Here is a 26508-nt window from a genome sequence, read left to right as displayed (position 1 = left end):
CCAAAATCAGAGAAAAGCCTATTTTTAAATATAGACAGACACATAAAGAAAATTTGAAGCAGCATGTTTAATTTCCGTCTGAAAGGCTAAAGCTTCAAACTGCATACACATAACTCAGAAGCAATTTCACCTTAGCTATCCTGATTAAACAGCTGACATTCTAACAGCAATGCACTCTGGTCTTTCAGAGCCCACCACACCTTTAGACCTCCAACTTGACCTCAGAACTTAACCTTAGAGAAGCTCAAAATAAGTATGACTGTCTAGGCTTTTTATTTATTAAATTGCAGACTCCGTTTTCCCCTGTCATCTGCTCTGCAGTGCTCGGTGATGAGCTCTCCTGGGCGTCTGTACGTGGATGCCGGTCGGGGGGCCTGACCAATGTGCTACGGGGCAAATGTCTGCTGAGCCAGACAGACTGTTCAGAGACCAGGTGCTAGCGGCCCACGTACTGCCGATGGAACACTACTGCCACAGAGCAGCATTTTCTTCCCCTTGTAGTTGAGAGATACAGGATTTTGTGAATATGAACACTGGTTACATGGAAGGAAGGAAGGAAGGAAGGAAGGAAGGGAGAAGGAAGGGAGGGAGGGAGGAGGAAGGGAGGGAGGGAGGAGGAAGGGAGGGAGGGAGGAGGAAGGGAGGGAGGGAGGAGGAAGGGAAGGAGGAAGGAAGGAAGGGAGGGAGGAAGGAAGGAAGGAATGAAGGAAAGAAGGAAGGGAGGGAGGGAGAGAGGGAGGAAGGGAGGGAAAAGGAAGGGAGGGAGGGAGGGAGGGAGGGAGGAAGGAAGACAGAAAGAAAGAAAAAGACAGAAAGAAAGAAAGAAAGACTGAAAGCAAGCAAGCCTTTCCAGTGAAATGTCCAAACAGGAGCCCCGCAGATTCTAAAATGTTAGAATACTGTATATAGGAAAACGACACTCATTCAGGAGTAAGACGTCCTGAATTCTCAAGGGCATTAGTGTTATTCTTCAAAATCTAGACAAGTCCCAATTTTATCATCAGCTATTCAGATAGAATATGTGTTATTTTTCAGGACTGGAATCAGCAACCCGAACTAAAACTAACAGCCAAAATAGTCTGAACTCTGGAAAAACTCAAGAATCTTTTCCTGTAGTTCCGCAAGAAAATCCCTTAGTTCGGCCATTCGGCTGGTTTTGTAACTGGTAAAGGAAGCAATGCTACCACTTCCCAGTACTAAGTATCCATGATTATATGTTCTGCTTGAAAACACAGTGGCCATTGTGAATGCAAAAGGTCTGAAACACTTGGCGGAAACATTTCTACTTACAGGCATTCAACTGGGAGCTGGGGTCAGTACACTTGCCTTTTCTTTTGCTTTGCTTTCGTTCTTCATCCCTGATTTTCCTTTCAGCTCCCTATAGGTCAAGAGAAGACAAGGCACAATTCTTTATCTGATCCTCTTTAAAATACTGAACCCTAATCTGACTAATGGGGAAAAAAAAAATCTCTGGAGATGAACGCTATTACTTATTATATTCATGGAGCTTATAGCGGTTTCCTCTAAAAAGCCTGTTCTTAAAACTATGTGTAACTATGTGAAACCATGGGGAAACAACATTTACTTAAAAAACCAATAAACAAAGCAAAATCCCCTCCACAATGCATGTGGTCAGGTTAAATGAAAAGCTGAGAAAATCTGCTAATGTACCACACTGCCTTCAAGAACATCAGAGACTGTTCCCATTGTCTGGCAGACAAGCTGACCCCTGCTTCGAGTGTAGGTCCCTACGTGGGCAATGACATCACTGAAAGCTGGGATCCTGTCCAAGGACCTGGCGTCAACCGAATGACAGATCTGACCGCTGTAACTCACAAGCGCAAGGATTTAACTAGAAATCGGCATCATCACTTAAAAGAGAAAAAGTGGACTCCTCGTCCTATAGAGGGAGCATATGTACACGACGTGTATCGATTACACGAACGGCGGTGCCATGCAGTTGAACCCGCAAAAATAAAAAACCGTGTTACTAACAAACATGACCTGAAATTAAGCAAGTCAGTATAATAAAAAACATAACTACGAATTAATCATTTGACTTCATCTGGTAGCATTTATTTCTGGGTGGCATAGGTTTCTTTACCAAGTCACCCAGTTAAATATGAACAAGTAGTTTATTTTTCTGAAAATAAATTCCCTGACAGCAAAGAGAGCCAATAAAAATCATCCCACGGATCTTGGCACTATTATATAATAAAACCACGTTTAAAAAACCAAACACAAACCCCCGCCTGACTCTTCTAGAAGGTGTTAATATACTAACATGTTGGTAAACACACAACCTGCTTTTCAAAACATTGCCATGTGACGCTGATCCTTCGAGAAGCACCACCTTCTCGACATGGCACACAGGTAAGTAAGTCTGCTCTCCCCGCACCGTTGTACAGAGTTGGTCTGTGTCTCTCTCGGTCCCTTCCAACAGTTTAACAATAGCTCCATTCTGATGATAAATTACACTTCCCAAAAGGTGGTTTTAAAACAATGGGACGGCTCCTCCCATAGTTATCAGATACCTCCATAAAGAATACGGGACTTCTGGGGCGCCTGGGTGGCTCAGTCGGTTGAGTGTCCGACTTCAGCTTGGGTCACGATCTCACAGTCTGTGGGTTCGAGCCCCACGTCAGGCTCTGTGCTGACGGCTCAGAGCCCGGAGCCTGTTTCGGATTCTGTGTCTCCCTCTCTCTCTCTCTCAGCCTGCTCGTGCTCTGTCTCTATCTCTCAAAAATAAACAAACGTAAAGAAAAAACTAAAAAAAAAAAAAGAATACGGGACTTCCCCTTCTGCTCAAGGTGGGTGCCTCACGGATCATTTACCCTCCACCCTGAACAGAAAAAAGATGGCTGCACACCGCAAGGATTTTCAAGGCCTGGGCTACCAGGCAACAAAGAGCAGGGCTCCCTGAAACGGGAAAGCAGCAAGACGAGCCCTCCAGGTGCGGACTGCCTTCACAACTCCCGGGCTGCAGCACAGGGAGGGGCGTCCACAGGTGGGCCCTGTCTAGGTTCCCTGGGTCGAGACAGAGTTGAAAATCCAGACAGATCAAGGAAGCAGGACAAAGTAGCAAAGGGGAAAGAGTTACCCCAGGAAGGACCCCAGAGATCTGTGGAAGGTCCCCTCAAGTAGTCAGCAGAGTACTGAGATAAACGGGTGTAATTATGAAAGTTACCCAAGGGTGGGGGGAAAGCCCTCAGTAAAGACAAGAAAACAGTGCCCGAAACTCACTGAAAATAGTGCCTGTTCCCACCAGTCAGACTGGAGAAACTTAAAATTCACAGGGTAGTGGGTAGAACAGTCAGCAAATAATTAGCTGACAGTGAGCACTGTTTCTGACCCACCTCTCAAATCGTAACGGTGAGACCTGCAGGGGATCAAAATGTTTCCAAGTAACTTTACCTGCTCTCAGGACAAAGCTTGAGAAGATTCAGAGGATTACAAAACCATGCAGCACCTGACAAGATAAAACTCACAACGTCTAGTGTCCAGTGAGATGGCCAGGCACGTAAAGAAGCAGGGAAACATGACCGTCTGAGGAGGACAGCAAACCACCGAAAGCACCCAAAATGGACACAGAATTCGGGCAAGGACATTAACATGGTTACTATAACTGCATTCCATATGTCCAAAAAGTCAGTGAAAAAACAACATATTGAGATATGAAAGATCTAAAACAGATCCAAACTGATCTTCCAGAGACGATAACTACAACGTCTTGAGATGAAAAACACGCTGGATGGGATTAGGAGCAGGTCAGACAAGGCAAAGGCAAAGAGTGATGAACTTTACTTAGGACATTAGCACAGAAACTATCCAAAACGAATCAGAGACAGAAAGTCATTCTAGAAAATGAAAAGAGCACGAGTGAGCTGTGGGACTTTAAGCAGCCGTACACGTACATGTGCAAGTGGCATTCTCAAAGAAGGACACATGAACAAACATATCTGAAGAAACAATGGCTGGAAATTTTTTCAAATAGGATGAAGACTATAAACACACAGATCCAAGAAGCTCAACAAACTCGAAGTACAAGAAATGTAAAGAAACACATCAAATTGTTCAAAACCAGTAAGAAGAGAAAAATCTAAAAAGGGTCACAGAAAAATAGACACATTGAACAAAGATACCGATAAGAGCAGATTTCTCATTAGAAATGTAAGCCTGACAACAACAGAGTCATGTCTTTCAAGCACTGAAGGAAAAAGCAGGCAACGAGAATTTTATACCCAGCAAAAGGAGCTTTCAAGATCAGAGGTGAGGGGCGCCCGCATGGCTCAGTTGGTTAAGCACCTGACTTCAGTTCAGGTCACAGACTCACAATTTGTGAGCTCAAGCCCCACTTCAGGCTTTGCACTGACAGTGTTGAGCCTGCGTGGGATTCTCTCTCTCTGCCCCTCGCTCACTCATGCCCTCTGTCTCTCTCAAAAAATAAAAACCAGAGGTGAAACACTTCTCATACGTACGAAAGCTGGAAGGTTCATCACAGACTCTGCAAGAAATGTTAAAGGAAGTCCTATGGCATTACAGAAAACCATTTAAGTTCACGCTGTTTCACTCTCTCACACAACAACTGAAGAGACTGATCTTGGGCAATCACCTCCGGCCATGACCTAAAAAGTTGATGTATGACATCTGTTCCTGGTTACAGCTATGGTGGGTATCACTCTGATGAAGAAAACTATCTGTAGGAAATAAATGTCAATGATGTTTTTCTCTATACGGATAAACTACAGATACACACACACACACACACACACACACACATATACACAAGCTTGTAGGAAGAGGAGCTGCCAAATTTTCAAGGGTCAGAGATCCAATTCCTGTTCCTGTTTTGTCTGAAAAGCTGCTAAATCAATGCTTCTTCTGAAATAAGAGAAAATCCCATTCATCAAACCAGTTGAGCAATTCATAATAAAGTACTAAGAAAACCTTCTTCTTAGGAGAGAAAAACAACACAAGTACCTCTGCAGGATACGAAAAGAGGTCTTATTTCCAGTTTCTTACTGCAGATGTAGACCAGATTCATAGAATGTGAGAGCTTTAAGAACCAGCAGAGAAAAATGAATTCACAGGCACCAAATAATAAGTGAGTAAAATCTTAGAAAGGCGGGAATCAAGGAGGCAGGTGGGATATTCCACGGAGAAGAGGCAGCACGAGACAATGCAGAACAGCACAAGCGGGTGCCTGGGTGGCTCAGTCAGTTGAGGGTCTGACTCTAGCTCAGGTCATGATCTCACGGTTCATGAGTGTGAGCCCCACACTGGGCTCTCTGCTGTCCGCTCGGAGCCTGCTTTGGATCCTCTCTCCCCTCCTCTCTCTGCCCCTCCCTGTTTGTGCTCTCTCAAAAATAAATAAAACATGCAAAAGAAAAAACAGCAGAAGCAATTACGACCGTAAGGGGCAACAGCAGTTACAACAAGATACACAAGAATCAAGGTGTGAGGTCATAGAGGAGTTTCATGTGGTTGAAAGATTCAAGGACTTCAAAAATGAACACACAGCAACGCATAGTTTCTTCCCATGCAGGACTTTATAGCAACCCTGAGCTCTGAGGTAGAATCTGGGGATGAAAACCGTGTGTAAATCACCTGCCACGTCCCTTAGATACCTTGCAATTAAATGACACTTCCTACCACTGCTATGTGCCATAAGGGAGGCAAAGGGGAAAGGAGACCAACAGTTTTCATCCCCGTGGAGATCTCTGCTCCAGCAAAAGGGAAAAATTGGTCATTTTAGGGGCCTTACAAAGACAGCATATGCAGGAAGGCTGAAGGTATCCGGGCATTCAGACAGGCCACACAAAGCACTGCTAGGTACAGACGCCTACTTTCTAACTACAGCTTTGTGTGATCTCCTTTTACCCAAATGGTACGGAGCTTACGCACAAGTAATGGGAAAAAAAGAAAACAGTGACTGGCCTACACAGTGGCCATGCTATCCAAGACCTTGGATAACATGCTCCTACCCCACGTGATCTAAATGAACCGGTGAGTCGGCAAGCAGCAACTCCAGAAGATGAAATCATGTGTTGTCCCAAACCACACTCAATGTTGCAACTCTGAAGAAAAGTTGTACATCGGCACACATGTACACAGCAAACGGTTTCTAATCTTTGTACAACCACTGATTAACAAAATATCTTTGTAGGGGCGCCTGAGCAGCTGAGTCATTTAAGCATCCAACTCTTGATTTCGGCTCAGGTCACGATCTCGCAGTTTGTGAGATTGAGCCCCTTCACGCTTAGCTTAGAGCCTACTTAAGATTCTCTCTCTCTCCCTCTGCCCCTCTCCCCTGCTCACGCTCTCTCAAAAAGAAAGAAAGAAAGAAAGAAAGAAAGAAAGAAAGAAAGAAAGAAAGAAAGAAAGGAAGGAAAACCTGCACATCAAAGGAAATAATCCACAAAACTAAAAATTTAGCAACCTATGGAATGGGAGAAGATATATGCAAATGACACCTCTGATAAAGGGCTAGTATCCAAAATCTATAAAGAACTTCTCAAACTCAACATCCCCCAAATAAATCATCCACTTAAGAAATGGGCAGAAGACATGAAGATATTTTTCCAAAGAAGACATACAAATGGCTGACACATGACAAAATGCTCGATGTCACACATCATTAGAGATATACAAATCAAACCCACAATGAGATACCACCTCACATCCGTCAGAATGCCTGAAGTTAACAATTCAGGAACCAACAGAAGTTGGCAAGGATGCGGAGGAAGGGGAACCCTCTTACACTGTTGGTGGGAACGCAAACTGGTGCAGCCACTCTGGAAAACGGTGTGGAGGTTCCTCAGAAAGTTAAAGACAGAACTATCCTATGACCCAGCAATTGCACTAGTAGGTATTCACCCACAGGATACAGAAATACAGATTTAAAGGGGCACATGCACCCCGATATTTATAACAGCATTATCAACAGCCAAACTATGGAATGAGTTCAAATGTCCATCGACTGATGAACGGAAAATGTAGCAGGTGCGCACGCACGTGTGTGCGCGCGCACACACACACACACACACACACACACACACACACACACACAAACTGGAATATTACTCAGCCATCAAAAAGAATGAAATCTGTCGGGGCGCCTGGGTGGCTCAGTCGGTTGAGTGTCTGACTTCGGCCCAGGTCATGATCTCACGGTCTGTGGGTTTGAGCCCCGCGTCGGGCTCTGTGCTGACGGCTCAGAGCCTGGAGCCTGCTTCTGATCCTGTGTCTCCCTCTCTCTCTGCCCCTCCCCCGCTCTCACTTTGTCTCACTCTCTCAAAAACAAATAAATGTAAAAAAAAATTTTTTCAAAAAGAATGAAATCCTGCCATTTCCAATGACATGGATAGAACTAGAGTGTATTATGCTAAGCAAAGTAAATCGTGGAATTTAGGAAACAAAACAGATGAACATAGGGGAAGGGAAGGAAAAAGAAAAGAAAAGAAAAACAGAGAGGGACAAGGTGCCTTGGTGGCTCAGCTGGTTAAGCATCCAGCCCTTGATTTCAGCTCAGGTCACGATCTCATGACTGGTGGGACAGGGTCCCACGTTGGGCTCCGCACTGACAGCATGGAGCCTGCTTCGGATTCTCTCTCTCCCTCTCTCTGCCCTTCCCCTGCTCACTTTCTCTCTCTCAAAATAAGTAAGTAAACTTAAAAGAAAAGAGAGAGAGGCAAACCATAAGAGGCTCTTAACCATAGAGAACAAACTGAGGGCTGCTGGAGGGAAGAGGGTTGGGGGATGAGCTAGATGGGTGATGGGCGTTAAGGAGGCCACTTGCTGTGATGAGCAGAATCACTAAATTCTACTCCTGAGACCAATACTACACTAGATGTTAACTAACTTGAGTTTCATTTTTTTTTCAAGTAGACTTCACACCCAGCGCAGAGCCCAATGTGGGGCTTGAACTCATGACTGTGAGATCAAGACCTGAGGTGAGATCCAGTCGGACACTTAACCGACTGGGCCATCCAGGTGCCTCTGACTTGAATTTAAATAAAATCTTGGAAAGAAAAAACAAAACAAACACAAAACAAAACAAACCCAAATTCGTTTAAGATCATGAATCGATACTGTTCCTTCTCTGAGAAACTGCTTGTATTTTTACCATCTGACACGGAAAACTCCAGTTCATTCTAACTCATGCTGACATGGTCTAATACAGATATTCTAAGGGTGATCCATGGACCAGGATAAGTCCACAAACTGTCCGGTCCCAGAATGATACATCAGAAACAGAGTAAGCGCTTGGGAAACAACTAGAATAGTTTTAAGTCTGTTGAATCAAATAATTAAAAAATTGGGGCTTATAGTTTGTAGGCTTTGGACACCTCTTTAGGTTTTCTTTTGCCTGATAAGAGGAATGCAGTATGAAGGAAAGAAATGTGCCTTGGGGTCAGAAATCCCGGCTCCACACTTGATGTGACTCGTCATTTGTAAAACGGAGCATACATGGAAGTCCTGTGGTGGGCAGACTAACAGCTCCTCAAAGATGTAAACACCCAAATCCTCAGAACCTATGAATATGTCAGCTTGCACAGCAAAGGAGACATTAGGTTGCTAATCAGCTGACGCTGAGAGAAGGGTGAGTGTCCGAGATGGTCTGTGTCAGCCCAGTATAATCACAGGGTCCTTAAAAACAGAAGAACCAGACAAGGAGATGCGACGACAGAAGCAGTGTCAGAGGGATGTGATGTGAGTCTCCCGGCTTCGAAGGGGGAAGGGACCACCAGCCAAGGAATGCGGGTGCCTCTAGAAGACAGAAAGACAAGGAAACATTCTCCCGTAGAGACTCCAGAAAGAGATACAACCTTCTAACAGCTTGATTTGTGCCCGGCGAGATCTGCGTCCGACTTCTGGCCTACAGAACCGTGAAATCACCAATGTGTGCTGGGGGCGCCTGGGTGGCTCAGCTGGTTAAGTGTCCGACTCTTGGCGCCCACAACCCTGGGATCATGTCCTGAGCCAAATCAAGAGTCGGACGCTCAACTGACCGAGCCACCCAGGGGCCCGCCTTCTAAGAATCTTAACAATAAAGAGGGTCGGTTGGTTGGTTTACAGGCTAAAAAGAGGGGATGGCAAAGAATGTGGCCCACGATTTTCTGAGAGGGAAAAGTCACAGCCGTCTTCAGTCTTAGTTCAACGGAGCGCTCACTTCTCTATGGCCAACATGCAGGTCCCAAGCAGAGCGCGGTCTGCAATCTTCAACGCCCAGCGGGCCTCCCCGCGGCTCCCTGGATCTCATCCAGCCCAGCCCGCGGCTCCGCACCTGACAAAAGCGATCGTTTCCTCTCCAGAGAAAAGAAATGATGCCGAGATCATTTGGGCCTATACTTTCTCTTTTTGCCTCCTTGCTGCTGTGCAGAAGAAACTGAATCTCACCTTCTCCTGCTTCAGCCCGCTGGCCGGCGACTTACCAAAGGGCCGGGAGCAGGGGTGAGCCAGTTAAAGAACAGCCCTTTCCGGTTATCCGCACGGAGTCCACAGACACCAAGTTCAAGAACTCCAGCACGGCAGCCGCTGTCTACAAGTCCAGTAAGCTGGGCGCCGCCTACGACCGAGCTCATGGCTCCTACGCGTACCGCCTGACTCTACCGACACGCCCAATGAAACGTACTCACTGGACCTTCTAGTGTTTCAGTTAAAATGAGATTTTTTTCCCTCCCCGATATAATGCGTCTTTGCATGGCTACCACAATACTTTCTCATTTAAAATAGGCTACTTGGTATTGTTAGCAATACGTTTACGTCAGCCTTAAATATTACGAGGACCTTGGTCATCTTCTGGGAGAAAGAGTAAAACTCACACGCTTCATTCTAAGGGTCCCTACCCAATCTGACAATCTTACCTTGTCACAGAAGACTTTTATCTGGCAGTACGCCCGGTGCACAGGCTTGTTGCTACGGTTGTTATAACTGTAGGTGTCAATTTGGATGTTAAGAGGCAACCCCTTCACGCCTTTCTGAGAAGAGAAATCTGTGCTTAAGCAGTTGACAGAGATGAAAACCTGCAGAGGGAAAACAACGGCATTGTAAGTAACGGGCACCAACAGTCAACCTTAGCAGAGCTTGTAAAAATACTAACATCACTGAAATCACTTAAATATGTTCTAAATGAGAGCTCAGCTGCTCACTTAAAAGAAACTTTTTAAAATAAAGGGTTTATTTCAAAGCTACTTTTGGTCAGAGGAATGGCAGACCTTAAGGGAAAAAAACAGACAGCAGCTTTGAACCCCTGTCAATTTTCCCTTCCAGGATATTTGCTTAGCATCATACTGTGGAAGAGGCTGGACGTCTTTCTCGATGTCATTTTAAAATATGACCGATAGCCCACGTTCTCTAGGCAGCTGGTCTGGAGCTCAGTACCAACTGAGAACCTGCCCGTGTCATGTCTACACCACCTCTGATGGCCTGTAGTTCCCTATGCATGTCCTAATATTTGGGAACTTATGAGATCAGTGAATCACACTATTAAAGCGGCACTGGAGGTTGTTGCTTAGGAGAGACTCAAGTGAATCTTGGGACTCCGAAAGAACATGCTCCATTTCCCTCTTTTTGTGTGTGATACGGGTTTTAACCTCTCATACGCGGTCACGATGCATTCGAGCTCTCTTTCAACCATCCAGTTTTAGAATTTGTATCTGGTGCGTGAGCACCACACAGTGGATACTACTGGAATTACAGTTTTAAAAATCAGCGCCTTTCAAAGACCCGAGACCCTTAGGCTGGACTCCTTCCAGTCCAGGGGCCAACAACTCCCAGCCCTAACACCACGAACAGATCTACCACAACAGCGCAGGGTGCCACTGGCTGAACCGAGGCCCGGACAGGGAGAAGTTTAAGCCAGAAGAGTGGGGGGGGGGGGGGGGGGGCTCTGAGAATGCAGATAAAAGAGAAGGGGGTGGGAAGGGTAAGGAGAAAAAAGATTGTAACCGTAATGATGAAGATCTCACCGCTCTCTAGAAGGTTTGCAAATGCCGAAACAGGAGTTTTATTCTTGTTCTAGTCTATACGTTATTTTCAAGAAGGAAAAGACCAAAACGCCCGAAAAAGACTGAGAACTTGTCCACATTAACAGACTGAAAAGTCGTTTCTCATTGTGTCCCTCAGACCAGGCTATTTACCGTCCCCAAAACACACCTCGAACGTCCATTCCTGCCTCACATCTCTGTCCTTGTCCCTCCTCCTGTGTCCCTCTGTCCCAGTCCGAGCCACCTCCACAGCTCCTCCCTGTGTCTCCCTCCACCTCTGCAGGCACGTGGGCTCCGGTGACACCTCCAGAGACGGCTGCCACTCACCCCCCACCCGTGTCGTGAAGCCCACAGCGGTGAGCACCTAACGCTTCCAGACCTGCACGGGGCACTCACTTTATACACACGCTCTCATTTCACAACCCTGAGCGACAGTTAATCCTTCTTTTCCAGGTGAGGCTCAGAGAGATTTTTTTTTCTAAACTGTCCCCAGGGTAGAAAGCAAAGGGCTGGAATTCATATCCGGGGCTCCCCCCTTTACACCTTGTGACCTCGCTTTCCCAAATCAACTTTGTACCCGAATCACCTGGCTTTTCTTCACTACCTGGAACGGTCTGCCATTTTTACACGCAGCGCCAAGACGCAGCAGGCAAGCCCCTTGCTCTCTACACGGCAGCTTCCTCGATACGTAGGAGCACAGCGCCCGGCCTAGGGTTGCCTTTCCTAGCCTGCTACCATTTTACTTCCCACTTAACTCATTTTCAGTAAATAAACAAAATGCTTTCATTTTGAAAAACACCGCAATCTAGATATACGGGCCAAAAGTGGTACATAGGAATTTCAAATCCATTACGGAAACCTTGTGCTTTGACTTGGTCTCTTTTCCTGTACCGCTGACCCTTGGACAACGCAGGGGTTAGGGGTACCAACTGCCCCCCACTACCAACAGTTGAAAATCCACGTGCAACTTCTGACTCCCCCCAGACTTAACTACTGTTGACCAGAAGCCTTCCCAATAACATAGTCAATTAACACATATTTTGTCTATGTACTCATATGCTAGAGCCTTACAGTACCTTTCTCTTAATTTTTTCAGTTATTTCTAGGCTATGCAGTTCATCTGCAAGTTTTTTCAAATTGTTGCAAATTAAAAAAAAAAAAAAAGTTTCCCATATATTTATCGGAAAAAACTGACATGTAAGTGGGCCCGCGCAGTTCAAATCTGTGTCGTTGTTCAATGGCCAATTGTATGCTGTTAAAAAACACTTCACGTACGATGTATAAATCTGAGTTAAGGAGACAGGCTATGGAAAGACAAAATAGGAAGGCAGACAACAAGACAGACAGCAAGACAGTAGTCCCTGTGAACATCTGAGCCCATCAGGTAACCGAATCGCCGTTATTTTTTCATTTTATAACCAAATGGAAAATCTAAATTTCTCTGTCATACGAGGCCACATGGCTCCATTTATGACTCAAAAACAGCAGCCTGGGAAAGTTACACTTAACCCTCAACAATTCCAGGAAGGCTCTGACCCAAAGTGATATTCCATTTACAAGAGGATTTCACAGTAATCCAACCTAAAACCTAACCTCCCCTTGCTTCCCAGTGTCAAGTTTCTATTCAAAGCAAAACTAAGCAGGAACCAAATCCTAGGATCAGCCTGAACACGGAGCCTTCAGAGGGACATTACCCTTTTACTGAGGATTACTGGCAACTGCTCTCTTATGCACATTCTTCTATGTTGAAAATCAGTTCTTTCCAAACTTGGCGGTATTTCTAAACGCAACAAAGAAAAGCTCACAGCATTCCTAACTCAACGTTAAAAACCACCACCTCGTCTAGAGAAATACGTAAACACGGCCGTAAACAGCGAACAAGATGGGCAGCGTAAGCATTCCAGGCCAGGGACGTGACGTACGAGAAGGATGACGGGCCGAAGACCTTCAAGAAACGGGGGGGCGGTGCTCCTTGAAGCCTCTTGCTTCACGGCAAGAACCGGCAGGGCAGTCCCGGGTCCACGCTGCCACCACTGAAGGGGACACATCTGCTATGTGTAAGCCTCGACTGAAAACCGGCAAGAGTGCAAAGATGCCTTGTGTGTGCGCTCTAGCAAGGGGTAACGTGGTCAACGGGAAGGGAAAGCCTTTGGTCTGAAAACGAAAACACTGGAGTTTCAGCTCCAACGCGGCTTAGTGCCGTGACCACGGGCGAGGTCCTTGCCTGTCAAATGCAGGTTGTATTAGATGACATTTGGATCACTTTTTTTTCCTTTTAAAGTTTATTTATTTTGAGAGAGAGAGAGAGAGAGAGAGAGAGAGAGAGAGAAAGAGAGCAGGGGAGGGGCAGAGAGGGAGGGAGAGAGGAGAATCCCAAGCAGGCACGGCGCGGTCAGCACAGAGCTGGAGGCAGGGCTCCAACTCCTGAACGGCGAGGTCAGGACCCGAGCGGAAATCGAGTCGGACGCTTAACCGACTGAGCCACCCAGATGCCCCGTGTCTAGATCAGTTCTCTTGAGTCCTAGGATTATACTTACGTTAAAAGATTGTGAATGCTTTTTTCTCTATTATGTATTTATTAGGGACAGTAATTTTGTGTAATACATTTATCAATTTTTTTTTTACCAATCATGTAATTTTAAAAGTACCGTGTAAAGTTGCCACTTCGAGTAATTATATGAACTACTTGTACGGAATTAAGAATCTTATAAAGCGGAGGTTCATAAAGCATGGCGCCAGGAACATCAGCACTGCCTGGGAACTTGGATGCTTCAGGTCCCTGACTCAATCAGAATCACCCGGAGGACGTCAGCCCTTCCTGGAGACAGTAAAGCCACATCTAGAGGTTGTGCTGTCATTGGCCTGGGGTGGGTTCCAGACACAAGGCCTTCTTCAGGTGCTCCCCAAGTAATTCCAGCAATCAGTCAGGATAAAAGCCACGGCCGTCAGGTGATTAATCTTCTGTATACTTACCGCTTTGATCCACCAAAGGCCTCCTCTGACTCCAAAACTCTGAGGTGATTAAAACAAGCCCCAACATATGGTTTCCTTTCTTTGAAGACTTCAGATATTCCTACATGTATTTATAGTATCCCCTCAAGCTTTCTTTTTGATTGAATTTTTTTTTTTTTACAGAGGTATAACCCTATCGAATAATAATATTCATTCAACCAATGGAAGGATAAAGATTAAAGCATCTGCTCAAACTTACTATTCAGTAAGGTCATACAAATCGTCAGAAACCCACAGTTCATGAAATAGTGACCAGACAAAAACCTATTAAAACTCTATCAAATTTGGGGTGCCTGGGTGGCTCAGTCGGTTAAGTGTCTGACTCTTGATTTCGGCTCAGGTCATGATCTCATGGTTGGTGCGTTCGAGCCCCACGTCTGGCTGGGCGCCGACAGCGTGGAGCCCGCTTGGGATTCTCTCTCTCTCGAGACCCACCTCCTCCGTGTGCCCCTCCCTGACTCACGCTCTCTCTCAAAATAAAGAAATACGGTTAAAAAAATATTTCAAACAATACTTCTGTTTATCCCTCACGTGACGTGCGATTTTCGCAGGGGCTGATGTGTGCGGGTGAACCGTGCGTTCGGGTGACCTGTGGGGTCACCCCCACCGAGCTGCCAAGCCCTGGAGACAGAGACAATGCTGGGCCAGCCCTGTTTCTGGTGCCTGGTGAGCAGCACATGTTTTTAACCAAAGAAGGACGATGCAGAGGGAGCAGTGAATAAATGGGGCTAAGGCGGCATACAACGCAGCCACATAAGACAGCTGTCGCCTGTCGGTGTAAACCAGGAGGCGGCTGGATTTTGTGTGTGAAAGGGCCCAACGGTGTTTCGGCCTTCGTGGATGCAACCCGGCAACCCCTCAGTAACAAGGCAGAGCAGCCACAGGTGGATGTCGTGGTGCTGTTTTCAATAAAACTTTATTTACATAAACAGCAGCTGGATGGCCAGGGTTTGCAGAGAGCTGCGGTTTGCTGAGCCCTGATCTAAATAAACCATTCTCTAAGGTGCTCGAACACTAATTGACCGTTATATCACATCACAGCGTAGTTAGGAGCGAGGAAGGATTAGTTCCCTTTTTGTAATTCAGTATTTCCACTTTCTATACAAGTGACTTCCTAAGAAGGAGCTCCCGCTGACGTCTCACTCTTCCCATGAACCACACATTTTATCAGTACAACCCACACCCACAGAAGGGACTAGGGTAATTTTAAGGGAGAAGTTGTTTCTAGGGAATCTTATTTAGGAAGGTGACAAATCTTTAATCAGCAGCACCCAAAGCAGGTCGGAGGCCAAGTGTAGAAACGAAAGGCAGAGCTCGCGTTCAGGTCCGGGGGGAGGGGGGGCAACAAGGTGGCTACAGTCTGCTCCTCGCAGCGCTAACACCGGGATGGGTTCTACCTAATGGGCGACACCCCGAATAAGCAGGACAACAGGCCAAGTCACCCAAATCTGGATAAAACGAATATTCAGGCCATTGTCACTGTGCAGAGAAAAATACTTCCTAAGACGTGATCATAGAAAAGCTGCCAATATCTTCCCCAGAGGGTGGGAAAGAGGTTCAAAGAAAGAGAATTATTACAGGTTCACCTCCTCCATGGAATACACGCATGTGATAACCTCTTCTCTGTTCACACTTCCTTGTCACTGATTTTGAGGAAAAGTCTGATTTTATTCAAACAAATGAAACATAAATCTTTGAAGACGAGCATCCAATGCTCCCAACCAAAATCGCTAGGAGAGAGAGAAAAAAAAAAAAAAAACAACCAACCACAGAATAAACTGCTAAACAAGTCGAAGATGCTCTGCAAGATTCCTTTTCAAACGTCCAGCCCGTTTTTCTAATGTAGTTCCTCATTCTTGGCTGAGAATTCCCGCACTTAAAACTTTTCAGAAGATTAAATTTTGTTTTCAAACCTCAGCTGAAAATTGATTGAAATTGATTGAAAATTGATTGAAAAGATTGGTATTATCAAAGGCTTAACTTGTACTGATTTTTTTTTTTTTTTAGCTTTTTTTTTTTTTTTCCAACGTTTATTTATTTTTGGGACAGAGAGAGACAGAGCATGAACGGGGGAGGGGCTGAGAGAGAGGGAGACACAGAATCGGAAACAGGCTCCAGGCTCTGAGCCATCAGCCCAGAGCCTGACGCGGGGCTCGAACTCACAGACCGCGAGATCGTGACCTGGCTGAAGTCGGACGCTTAACCGACTGCGCCACCCAGGCGCCCCTGTACTGATTTTTTTATTCCAAATGCTTGCAAGTGCAGAACCAACAAGAAATCAGATCTTGAACTAATTGCTGATGCTTTTTCCAGGAAGCTTGTGGCAGCCGCGCACTATTGTTCCCAGAGCTGGGGGCCGCTGTCCCCGCTGTTACTTCTCAAAAGGGAAGAAGGGAGGGGGACAAAGACACTCGGACATAGTAAGCTCAAAACACAGGCTGCCCTCAGAGGTTCATTTCCCAGCCAGTGAAGCGAGGGCAACAGAGAACATATTTTATAAACCCCCAACTCACTTTGGGGGCTTCATTAACACAATAAACCAAGGCACAATGCTGGTAAAACATGCTGACCGTCCCGTCTGAAGAGAGCACTCAGATCTGTGAGCTTTCACAAGTGAATGTGTGGGGAGAAACTACAGAAATATAATTTCACAGAAAGTGTTAACAAAGCACTTGAAATTTATCAGTCCAAAGTTACAAAAATTGTAAGTATTGAATCAGAAGCCAAATAATGGAACTGGCCGACTTAAGTACACTATATTAGGATATTTTTCATGAACAAAAAGCCTGTTCGTTTTAAAAGATTTACCACAACTCTAATACTCATTCTCTATTATTATTCGTGTACAAGAACCTGACATCCAAATAATATAGTCTTAATTTTTTTCCCCACTAAGAGATTTGGGTAGGGGCGCCTGGATGGCTCAGATACTTGAGCGTCCCACTTTGGCTCAAGCCATGATCTCAGTTCGTGGGTTCGAGCCCCACGTTGGACTCTGTGCTGACAGCTCGGAGCCTGGAGCCTGCTTTGGATTCTGTGTCTTCCCCTCTCTGTCTCTGTCCCTCCCCCACTCATACTCTGTCTCTCCCTCTCTCAAAAATAAATAAACATTAAAAAAAAATTTTTTTAATGAGGTCTGGGTGGAATTTTGCATATTTTTATAACATTGCTGCTAGAATGGTGAAAATGATTTTCTTTTAATTTTATAATTTAGTTTATTCAATGAGTGGAACAAAAAAGTAAACCTTTAGATTTGCTAAGACATGAACCACCCTCATAACAGCTGGGATAAAGTTTTCTTTTTAAGACGTCTGATTTTTATTACTTTTTAAAACAAATTTTTTAAATATTTGTTTTGGAGAGAGAGAGAGACAGAGCACGAGCAGGGGAGGGGCACAGAGAGAAAGGGAGACACAGAATCTGGAGCAGGCTCCAGGCTCCGAGCTGTCAGCAGAGCCTGATGCGGGGCTCGAACCCATGAACCGTGAGATCACGACCCGAGCCGAAGTCGGACACTTAACCGACTGAGCCACGCAGGCGCCCCCAAGAGATCTGATTTTTAAACTAAAACAATGTAACACAGTGTTAGGCTCATTACATGAGGGATCACGGGAACTCGTCCATGTAACATCACCTCAATGGCCCAGAAAGTGAAAGAGGCTAGATAAATCATCATCACCGTCAGTGGTTCACTTCCCTCTGACGGAAGGGATCCAAATTATCAAGGCCGTCCAAAATCTAGCTCCCAACTCCCACCCCAGCTCATACCTCATTCTCTACTGACATCGCCCATGGATAAAGACCAAGGTCGATTGACAAAACTGCTCTGAGAAGCATTCCCTAATGACCCAAACAGAATGACAGCCGTTTCACTACTTAGCAAGTTGTACTTAAGAAGCTTCCCTCCTCTCCCCCGAGACCAGACTCGGAGCTTCGGTTTGGGGCAAAGAGCCACATCTCTATACCCTTGTCACCTAGGCCAGAGAGAGGAACAAACAGGGGTGCTGAACGTGCCACCTCTCTACGTAACACTTCGGGGACTCTGCCACACTGTAAATGTAAAGTGCTCTAAGGCCCTCGATGGCAGAGGTTGTTCCACGGTTTTCCAATGTTTTCCGGCGTTTGGGGCGCCTGCGGGGCTCAGTCAGTTGAGCAGGGACTCTTGGTTTCGGCCCAGATCACAGCCTCACAGTTCGTGAGTTTGAGCCCCGTGTTTGGCTCTGCATTGGCAGCACGGGGCCTGCTTGGGATGGATTCTCTGTCTCTCTCTCTCTGCCCCACCCCCTGCTCCCCGCCCCTCTCCCTCTCCCTCCCTCTCTCTCTCTCTCTCAAAAATAAACAAACTTTTAAAATGTTTTCCAGTGTTTAGCACATTTTTTGTATTTCTCCCAATGCCTCTTACACATCGGTACTGAATTAAAGGCTGGTAATGACAGAAAAACCACGGGTCTGCAAATAGCTACACAGGATCTCTAAATCGTAATTTAGCAACTGTCAAATCCTCACAGAACTTAAAATACACACAATACTGCCCCTCAAAAACAAAATACTCAATAAAAAAGAGCTGATCTCAATTTACACAAACTAACCCTTCTTTCTCCCAACCCCAAGTAGAGAGCCCTCTGGACAATAAAATGGCTACTAATCAGGTGACCAAATGAAACAAGAGACTGCTTCGGTGACATTAGGCGATCGCCAAGCACAGTTATCACTACGAATCTTACTCATTTCTTACTAAAAACTTTTCTATAGCTCACCACTGGCTACATAATAGCAACTAAATTCCTCAGCATTCAAGATGCTATGGGTGATGCTGATGGACCTTTCCAGTCACGTTTTCTACTGCCTACTGCGCTATTTCTCCAATGTCAATAATAGATGTATCCTTTTTTTCCCCCAAATGTTTGACTTCTTTTGGAGAGAGCGTAAGTGGGGGAAGGGCAAAGAGAGAGAGACAGACAGAGGAGCTGAAGCAGGTTCTGTGCTGATAGTAGAGAGCTCGACGTGGGGCTTGAACTCATGAACCGTGAGATGGTGACCTGAGCTGAAGTCGGACACTCGACCGACTGACTGAGCCACCCAGGAGCCCCTACATGTATCCTTTTTAAAAGAGAAAAAAAAAGTTCCCTAACCGGTAAACAAATATCCAGATCTTCGTTTGAGAAATACTGCTCTATCCAAACAGCTGCAAAATGCTTGATCACAGGGCACCCCGAGAGCTCATCTGGTCTTCATCTGGACCAAACCTGACATCCAAGCACAAACACTGGCACGGACACTTCCTGGCAGCAGGTATATGCTCTGTGATTTTCAACATACTTATGATTTTAAAAAATCTTACATGATCTTTTATGATTTTAAAGAAGCCTACAGTATTAGAAATCTCAAAGAAACTGAGCATTGGCCAGTACACTTGGCCAACAGACCCTAAGGTTTTGAGACACATTCATCTACAGGGTGTAGTCCCGGGCCTTGCTGGGGCATGTCAGGGCCTTCGGGATCTGGCCCCCACGCCCCTCACCCCCCACCCCCACCCGCTGCAGACCTCAGGCAAGGTCCAGTGGTCTCGGTTCTGCACTCCTACCTCCCAAGGCCATCGGCCCATCCCCGGCTCTGAACGCCTGGCCAGTTCCTACTATCCTTTCGTGGGTGGTAGTGTCCCCAACGGTCTCCTCTGACCCCCCCCCCCACCCCCCATTCTAAGGGACGCTCTAGGCTTTCTGTTTTCTTCTGTCGATGGACTCATGGGTGGCAATCTCCCCCACTAAATTTTGAGTTTTCTGAGAGCTGGACCAGATCTGACTCATCTTTACGTTCCCAGAACATCCTGGCAGTACTTGGCCGATAAGAACCACACGTTCACTAAATAAATGACCCCAGCCTCCTCAACTCCAGCCAAATCGAACCACGTGCTGCTAGGATATTTGAGCTGTATTTATTGCCTTCTTACAACGTACCAGACTCTGGTCCTCAAAATAACACAGGAAATTGGTACTATTCTGACCCCATTTCACAGATAAGGAAATGGAGGCTTAGAGGTTAGAAACATGTTGCCCAAGTTCACAGGTTATTTATGTTCATAACTCTCCTCCAAGATGACCTGAACACCTAGGTCATCTTGGCGGACAGCAGGTTTTTACACATTCTGGACGTAAAATAAATATTTGTTGAGTGGATAATTAAATCGACTATACACATACCCTCAATTAATTCGGGAAAGATTACGATATTTCGAGGTTCACTGACATATATCTACATCTATATCTATAGAGAGAAAGCCGGAAAGAGAGAGAGAGAGAGAGAAAAGTTCTAGGGTCGAGATGAAGCCGCATAATGAGCCATGAGGTGATTTTCTATTGCATCTATCCACTCTTGTACTTGATAATGTTATCTACGGTGACCAGCTTTCCATTATGGAAAGTGCAGGTATCTAACAATTTTGCTTTTGATAAACAAATCTGTGACCCTTCACCCGCAACTGCATGCTATACTGATGGGTGTGGTACGGGTCTGCATTTTCTTCGATTCAAGTGTCATAGAAGGCAAGTCCCAAATGCCGTTTTCTATACTACACAATGTCTGGGCCTCGATATGTCAAAGCACCTCTGTAGGCTAAACCATTCTAGCTGCCTCTTTTGCACTGAAATTCGCAACAGCTAATCCGTGCGGGGGAAAAGACAATAAGGAAAAAGAAAAAAAAGCCCAATCAAATAGACTGCAAAAATATTCTGCAGATGCAAGCTCTCAAAGAGTCACATCAAGAGCATTCCCCTTAGCGGAAAGTACTCTTTTGCCCTAGAAACCGTCGGAGTTTTTCTAACCTCACTTATGACCTGTGTCATTACATAGACGGTGTAATCTCTTTTGAGGACAGGCTTTATGCTTCAATCATTTCTTTATTTCCTCACAGTTCTTGCACAGAAAAGTATAAGAATTTGCTGAACGAATGAATGTATAGTTAACAAAGACAACCCTCTGCAACATGACTTCAGAAGCCAGTTCTTCCACACCGTAGCAAGAGATTAATTACCTTGCACAGACTTCCTAGAAGGAAATAAACTGGTCGATAATAATTGAAGTTAAAAAAAATCCTGGGGCACTTGGGTGACTCAGTTGGTTAAGCGTCTGACTCTTGATTTCGGCTCAGGTCATGATCTCGCGGTTCATGAGATAGAGCCCTGAAAACAGAGTCCTCTGACAGCGCAAAGCCTCCTTGGGATTCCTTCTCTCTCTTTCTCTCTCTCTCTTCCCCTCTCCCACTTGTGCACGCGTGCACGGACTCTTCCCCTCTCAAAAGAAAGAAAGAACACATTACGAAAAAAATCCTTCAAGTCAGAATGGTGCTTTGCTCTTGCAAACAAGATTACACACAGCAGACTTTTGGAAAAGTATCAGCATATGGATAACCTGACTACCTATGTCAATATTTTATACTGTCAGTTACGATGCACAGATAGTTCAAGTGAGTGTCAACGGTCTGGTAATCGTAAGCAAGAAAAGACCTGACAGAAGGAAGAAAAGAAAAAAGAAAAGTCGGTTAATTTAGCTATGGAAGACGCATCAAAAAACTGATAACTGACAAATGTTTTCTATTTCAAAAATGTACTTATAGATCTGTCATATACCCTAAAAACATCTACCTTTAGCGTGAGCATTACACGCTTCAGAGTCTGGCCACTCAATGCCATTTAACTCAAGAGAGACAGCGTTCAGTTGCGGCCGAGGCTCAGGCTCTGAAGACAGATAATAAAAGACACACAGGAGAGAGAGGGCAGAGACGAGGCCGGGACCAAACTTCGCGCTCTTGAAAGCACACTGGCACAACGATGCACAGAAAGCTGAACAAGAATCTAATGGGAAAACTGTCCAGGGAAGAAGAAAAACAGGGAAAAAGTGACCCCCAAGTGGCTGTGAGCACAGGTTGTTTTTGGATCACGAGGCGTGAAATTAAAGGTCCCTGTATTTTAAATCAAAGGGAAGTCTCCGTGCCAACTTCCTACTGACTTCATATTAAGTCACAAGATTTAGTTGGTGACGTGGTCCCCTCAGAGACAGCCACAGCCACCCTGGATCCAGTTGCCTCTGGGAGTTTTTATCACTTTAACCCAGTCTAGTATTAAAATTCAACTTAGTCAAGTATGGATATAATGTTTGTAATTTTATTCCTAGACCATAACTGATCTACTAAATTGAAAGTAGAAAACTCAGGACAAATTTTAGTTTTACTCTCTTCCACATCAGTCAAGGTAGCCACTCGAAAACATACCCAAAAGCAACTCTTCTTAGTCAGAAATCTCTACTGACATATGAAATTACAACGTGAAGTCAAAAGCGAAGTTTATTCCCGGCGCTCTTGGCTGGCTCAAGTCAGAAGAGCATGTGTGTGACTCTTCATCTTGGGGTTGTGAGTTTGAGCCCCATGCTGAGTGTAGAGATCACTTAAATAAAAACTTAAAACAAAAAAAAGTTTTTTTTTTTTAAAACCTGTTTTTCCTTTTAAACATTTTTATTCATTTTTTTTTAGAGACACAGAGAGACAAGGTGTGAGTGGGGAGACACAGAATCAGAAGCAGGCTCCAGGCTCTGAGCTGTCAGCCCAGAGCCCGCTGTGGGGCTCAAACCCATGAACCGTGGGATCGTGACCTGAGCCGAAGTTGAATGCTCACACGACTGAGACAGCCAGGTGCCCCATAAAAACAAAGTTTATTCTCACCCTAAATCCAACAACACTGATTCATGAGAATAAAATCACCATTTTCCCAGTAGGCTGGTAGGAAGTTCTGTCAACTGAAGCCAATGGGAGTGGGAAATGGTGTAAACTAAGAAATCAAGATCCAGGGCACCTGGGTGGCTCAGTCGGTTGAGCATCCGACTTCGGCTCAGGTCTTGATCTCACGGTCCGTGGGTTCGAGCCCCGCGTCGGGCTCTGTGCCGACAGCTCAGAGCGTGGAGCCTGTTTCAGATTCTGTGTCTCCCTCTCTCTCTCTGACCCTCCCCCGTTCATGCTCTGTCTCTCTCTGTCTCAAAAAAAAAAAATAAATAAATGTTAAAAAAAATTAAAAAAAAAAAAAAAGAAATCAAGATCCAATTCGTGGCTAAAGTCTGCGTCGACGCTAACATTTACTGAGCCCTGCACAGCAGACACTGAATCCAGATCAGTATTCTTTTGCCCAACCAAAACCAAACAAACAAAACCAAACAAGCCCTAGACTGTCTTACTTCTGCCTTGTAGCTCCTCGACTTACTCCGTGTGCCTGCCTGATTAATGAAGCCCCAGCAGGTATCAAAGGCTGAGTCATAAACTCAGAAGTAGAATCCAGTTCCGCTACTGACTCATCGGATCGGCCTCGGAGAGTCCGACCTCCCCACTACTCTGATGATACGAGGTGGTTAAGAAATCCTACTACATGGAACTAAAAGCTTCCAAGTGTGCAATTAGTGTTTGTGTTGTTTCTCAGACTACCGAACGACCATCAAGAGATAAGAAAAAGAATTGGAGGGCTGAGGGCGGGGAGGAGAGGGATCTGGGAAGAACGAGGCACGAACCTGAAACCTTCTCGCCTCTACGTGGGGTGTTTCCGTGAAGAAAAAACGAGGCCCCAGCAGTCATCACCCTTTCAGTGGCCTCAGTGCTGCCTTCCCACACCACCCATATGGCAGCTTCTGTTTCTGCAGACAGCAGAGAGAGCCAGGGAGAAAGTCACAAAGACAAGGAGAAAAGGAAGGGACAGAGACGGAGAAACAGAGGCAGAGAAAACAGAGAAGGAGATGGGAAGAGAGACACATAGAGACGTTCCAGAGGCACCCACGTATTAACCTCCCTCTGTTACATCCTTTAAGCAGGACCTGGTGAACTTAAGGACACTTGGCAGGTACAGTGTTTTGGCACCTGTTGTCCCAAACAAGTAGGACGTTCGTTGTGAAATGTGCAGAACTGGATGCAGGTGTGACACAGGCAAACACAGACCACATTCCGGCATCTCCAGGTTCAGAATAGGGCAGGTAAGCATATGGGGTCATGAGGGCAGACTCGGCAGGCAAGCAGACTTCCAATCAAAATCCTGATTATATTTTCCATTTTAAAAGAAGCTAAAGAAAAAGTCCCCAAGTGAGTAACGAATGTAGACAGCTCACTGAGATTTACGAAAGGATCTGAGTCTCGAGTAGAGATCTGCCGTATGAAAGAAACCCGAAGTCCGGGGCCCCCTGCTGCCTTGGAATCCGTTCCAGGTAAATTCGGTTACTACTACGAATGTCAGGCCAGAGTCGAAGCTCTCTGATTTAGTTACGAGTAGCAAAACTGGTGGAAGTGACAGATTTCTAAAACCACTTTAGATGGAATTTCCAGGAAGGATGTAGAAAAGGAGGGCTGAGGTGACAAGCTGTCAAAGAAGAAAAGTTCTGTAGAGGAGCTCAGTGTTTCTTGACAGCGGTAGGGTGGTGGAAGGGGCGAAACTGGACCAAAAAAAAAAAGAAAAGAGAGAGAGAGAATGAAAAACAAATTCAGGTGGCAGCACAAATGGTGTCTAAATAGACGTGACGCTCCAAACCTGTTTCACAAGATACGGGTTTCACTACTGAACTAAAGCTTTCTTCAGCTGCCAAGTGTCTCCCTTGTCCAAGCAAAAACACCATGCACTCGGCTCTTACCCTCAGGCATGTGCTACAATAAATGTGTGCTATTGTTACCTGCGGATTCTGAATTTCCACCAGGATTCAGTGCATTTTACGTTCCATCTGGACGAACCCCTTGCTTAGGCGACGAGGGTATGCCACGTGAAATACTTTGAGGCCAGAATCCAGCAAAAAGAAACGAAAGCTTCAAAGAGCAGCCTTCCTCACAGTCAGACCCAGGAGAGTTTCTTCGAAGCAAACCTTCCAGTTGCTAAGAATTTAATCCGTATCAGCTAATTAAAGGCATTCTCCACAATTTCCAACCAGGAAAAACTTCTCACCATTTCCAAACCCGATCAAATGAAAACCCTTAAGACTATTCATTCCCTAGAGAGGAATATGACTATCTTTCTGGCACCAAAAAAAGTTTATTTTTCACTTTGATAAATACGTACTGTCAACCTGCACAAAAGGAAACCCGTGGAGTCAGACGCATGACCCTTCTGAAGCCTGCGTGGCTCTTTGTTTCTTGTCCGTTTCCCCAGAGCTCTAAGGACAGGACACAGGGATAAGCCCGTTCAGTGCAGTCAGCCCAGCATCTGCCTGAACACTAAAAGCCTCTTATCCTTCGTTTTGTTTATTTATTTTTGAGACAGAGAGAGACAGAGCATGAACAGGGGAGGGTCAGAGAGAGAGAGAGAGAGAGAGAGAGAGAGAGACACAGAATCTGAAACAGGCTCCAGGCTCTGAGCTGTCAGCACAGAGCCCGATGCGGGGCTCGAACTCACGGACCGCGAGATCATGACCTGAGCCGAAGTCGGCCGCCCAACCGACTGAGCCACCCAGGCGCCCCTTAGCCTTCGTTTTAAAAGTAGCAGTGCTTCCTGACTCCTCTCTAGGCCAGGGAGTATATGCTTTTGTTTTAAATCACCTGCTTGCGTTTGATTGCAATTGCAAGTAAGGTATTTGACTCCCTTCTCTCCCTCCTCCCTCCCATTCACACTGGAAATTTAAAGCGGTGAAACAAACCAAACCTGTCCCTGCTTAACGCAACCAAACATGGCAACACCTTTCTTTAATAGAGCATTTAATTGATGCTTCACTAGAATGGAATCCCTGTAAATGCATGCAATATGCTCAGTCCAAACAAATTAAAAATTACTCTCACAATGAACTCCAAATATTACGCTTAGACAAAACAACAAACGGTTATTAAACCCATAAACCTGTATCCCACAAGCACCTACAGAAAGCCTTAAGTTCAAGTTACCGGGATGGTTACACCCCTCTGACAGAATGAACTCTGCCAGCCCCAATAATCCCTCCCCAGGAACTCCACACATTTCTGCCGAGACAAGAAGACAAAAGGGAAAGATAACCAGGGCTGCGTCCAAGCACAGGCCCCTCGCGGTAAAGCTGCTCAGGGCTCCAGTCCCCTAGGGGGGCTATGCATTCTATTTTAATCCTCTTTCTTTTGTAACATGAGCCTCTCTCCATGACACATAAAACATTTGGCTCAGAGTGACGATCCTTCAGAACGCCTTGGCGCTCCTTCTTAGAGCCGACAGATTAAACGTAAAAGCACAAAGTGCTCTCGAGGATGGGTGTTTTCCCACAGGACGGGGTGCTCTGGTTCTGCCCTATCTCTGACGGCTCCCTCGTTCCCTCCTCAAGGACCGTGGGGAGACAAAACGTATGTGGAAACTGATTTTGTCACCCCCCCGCGACAAGATCATGCCACCAAGGAAAAGGCATAGTTCCATCTATCCGCGGAAAGCCCGATCACAGACCGAAATGCAGCGCTGCCTCCTGAGAGTCTAATGAAGATGTGAAACAGCAACCCGGCTCCACGACGGCCCTGCAGGAAAAAGGGCCGCACCTCCGGGTTGTCGCA

At 45.6% G+C, this 26508-nt stretch overlaps 1 protein-coding gene across 3 annotated transcripts in view; it reads right to left on the bottom strand.

The window, feature by feature from the left end:
- GRHL1 (grainyhead like transcription factor 1) overlaps positions 1 to 26508 on the bottom strand; it is a 56614-nt gene that overhangs the window by 10498 nt on the left and 19608 nt on the right. For 2 of the 3 annotated variants that reach the window (XM_086699997.1, XM_086699999.1), the window contains 2 exons: positions 9867 to 10025; positions 1291 to 1378 (listed from right to left, as the gene is read on the bottom strand). In XM_086699997.1, coding sequence (XP_086556123.1) covers positions 1291 to 1378; positions 9867 to 10025 — 247 coding nt within the window. The remainder of the gene's footprint in view (positions 1 to 1290; positions 1379 to 9866; positions 10026 to 26508) is intronic. The other variant, XM_086699998.1, reaches the window with a different exon arrangement.

This window comes from Puma concolor, chromosome A3 (genome assembly GCF_028749965.1).
Source record: "Puma concolor isolate L17-30 chromosome A3, mPumCon1.1.hap2, whole genome shotgun sequence".
Lineage (NCBI taxonomy): Eukaryota > Metazoa > Chordata > Mammalia > Carnivora > Felidae > Puma > Puma concolor.
This window is presented reverse-complemented; position numbering and strand designations above follow the sequence as displayed.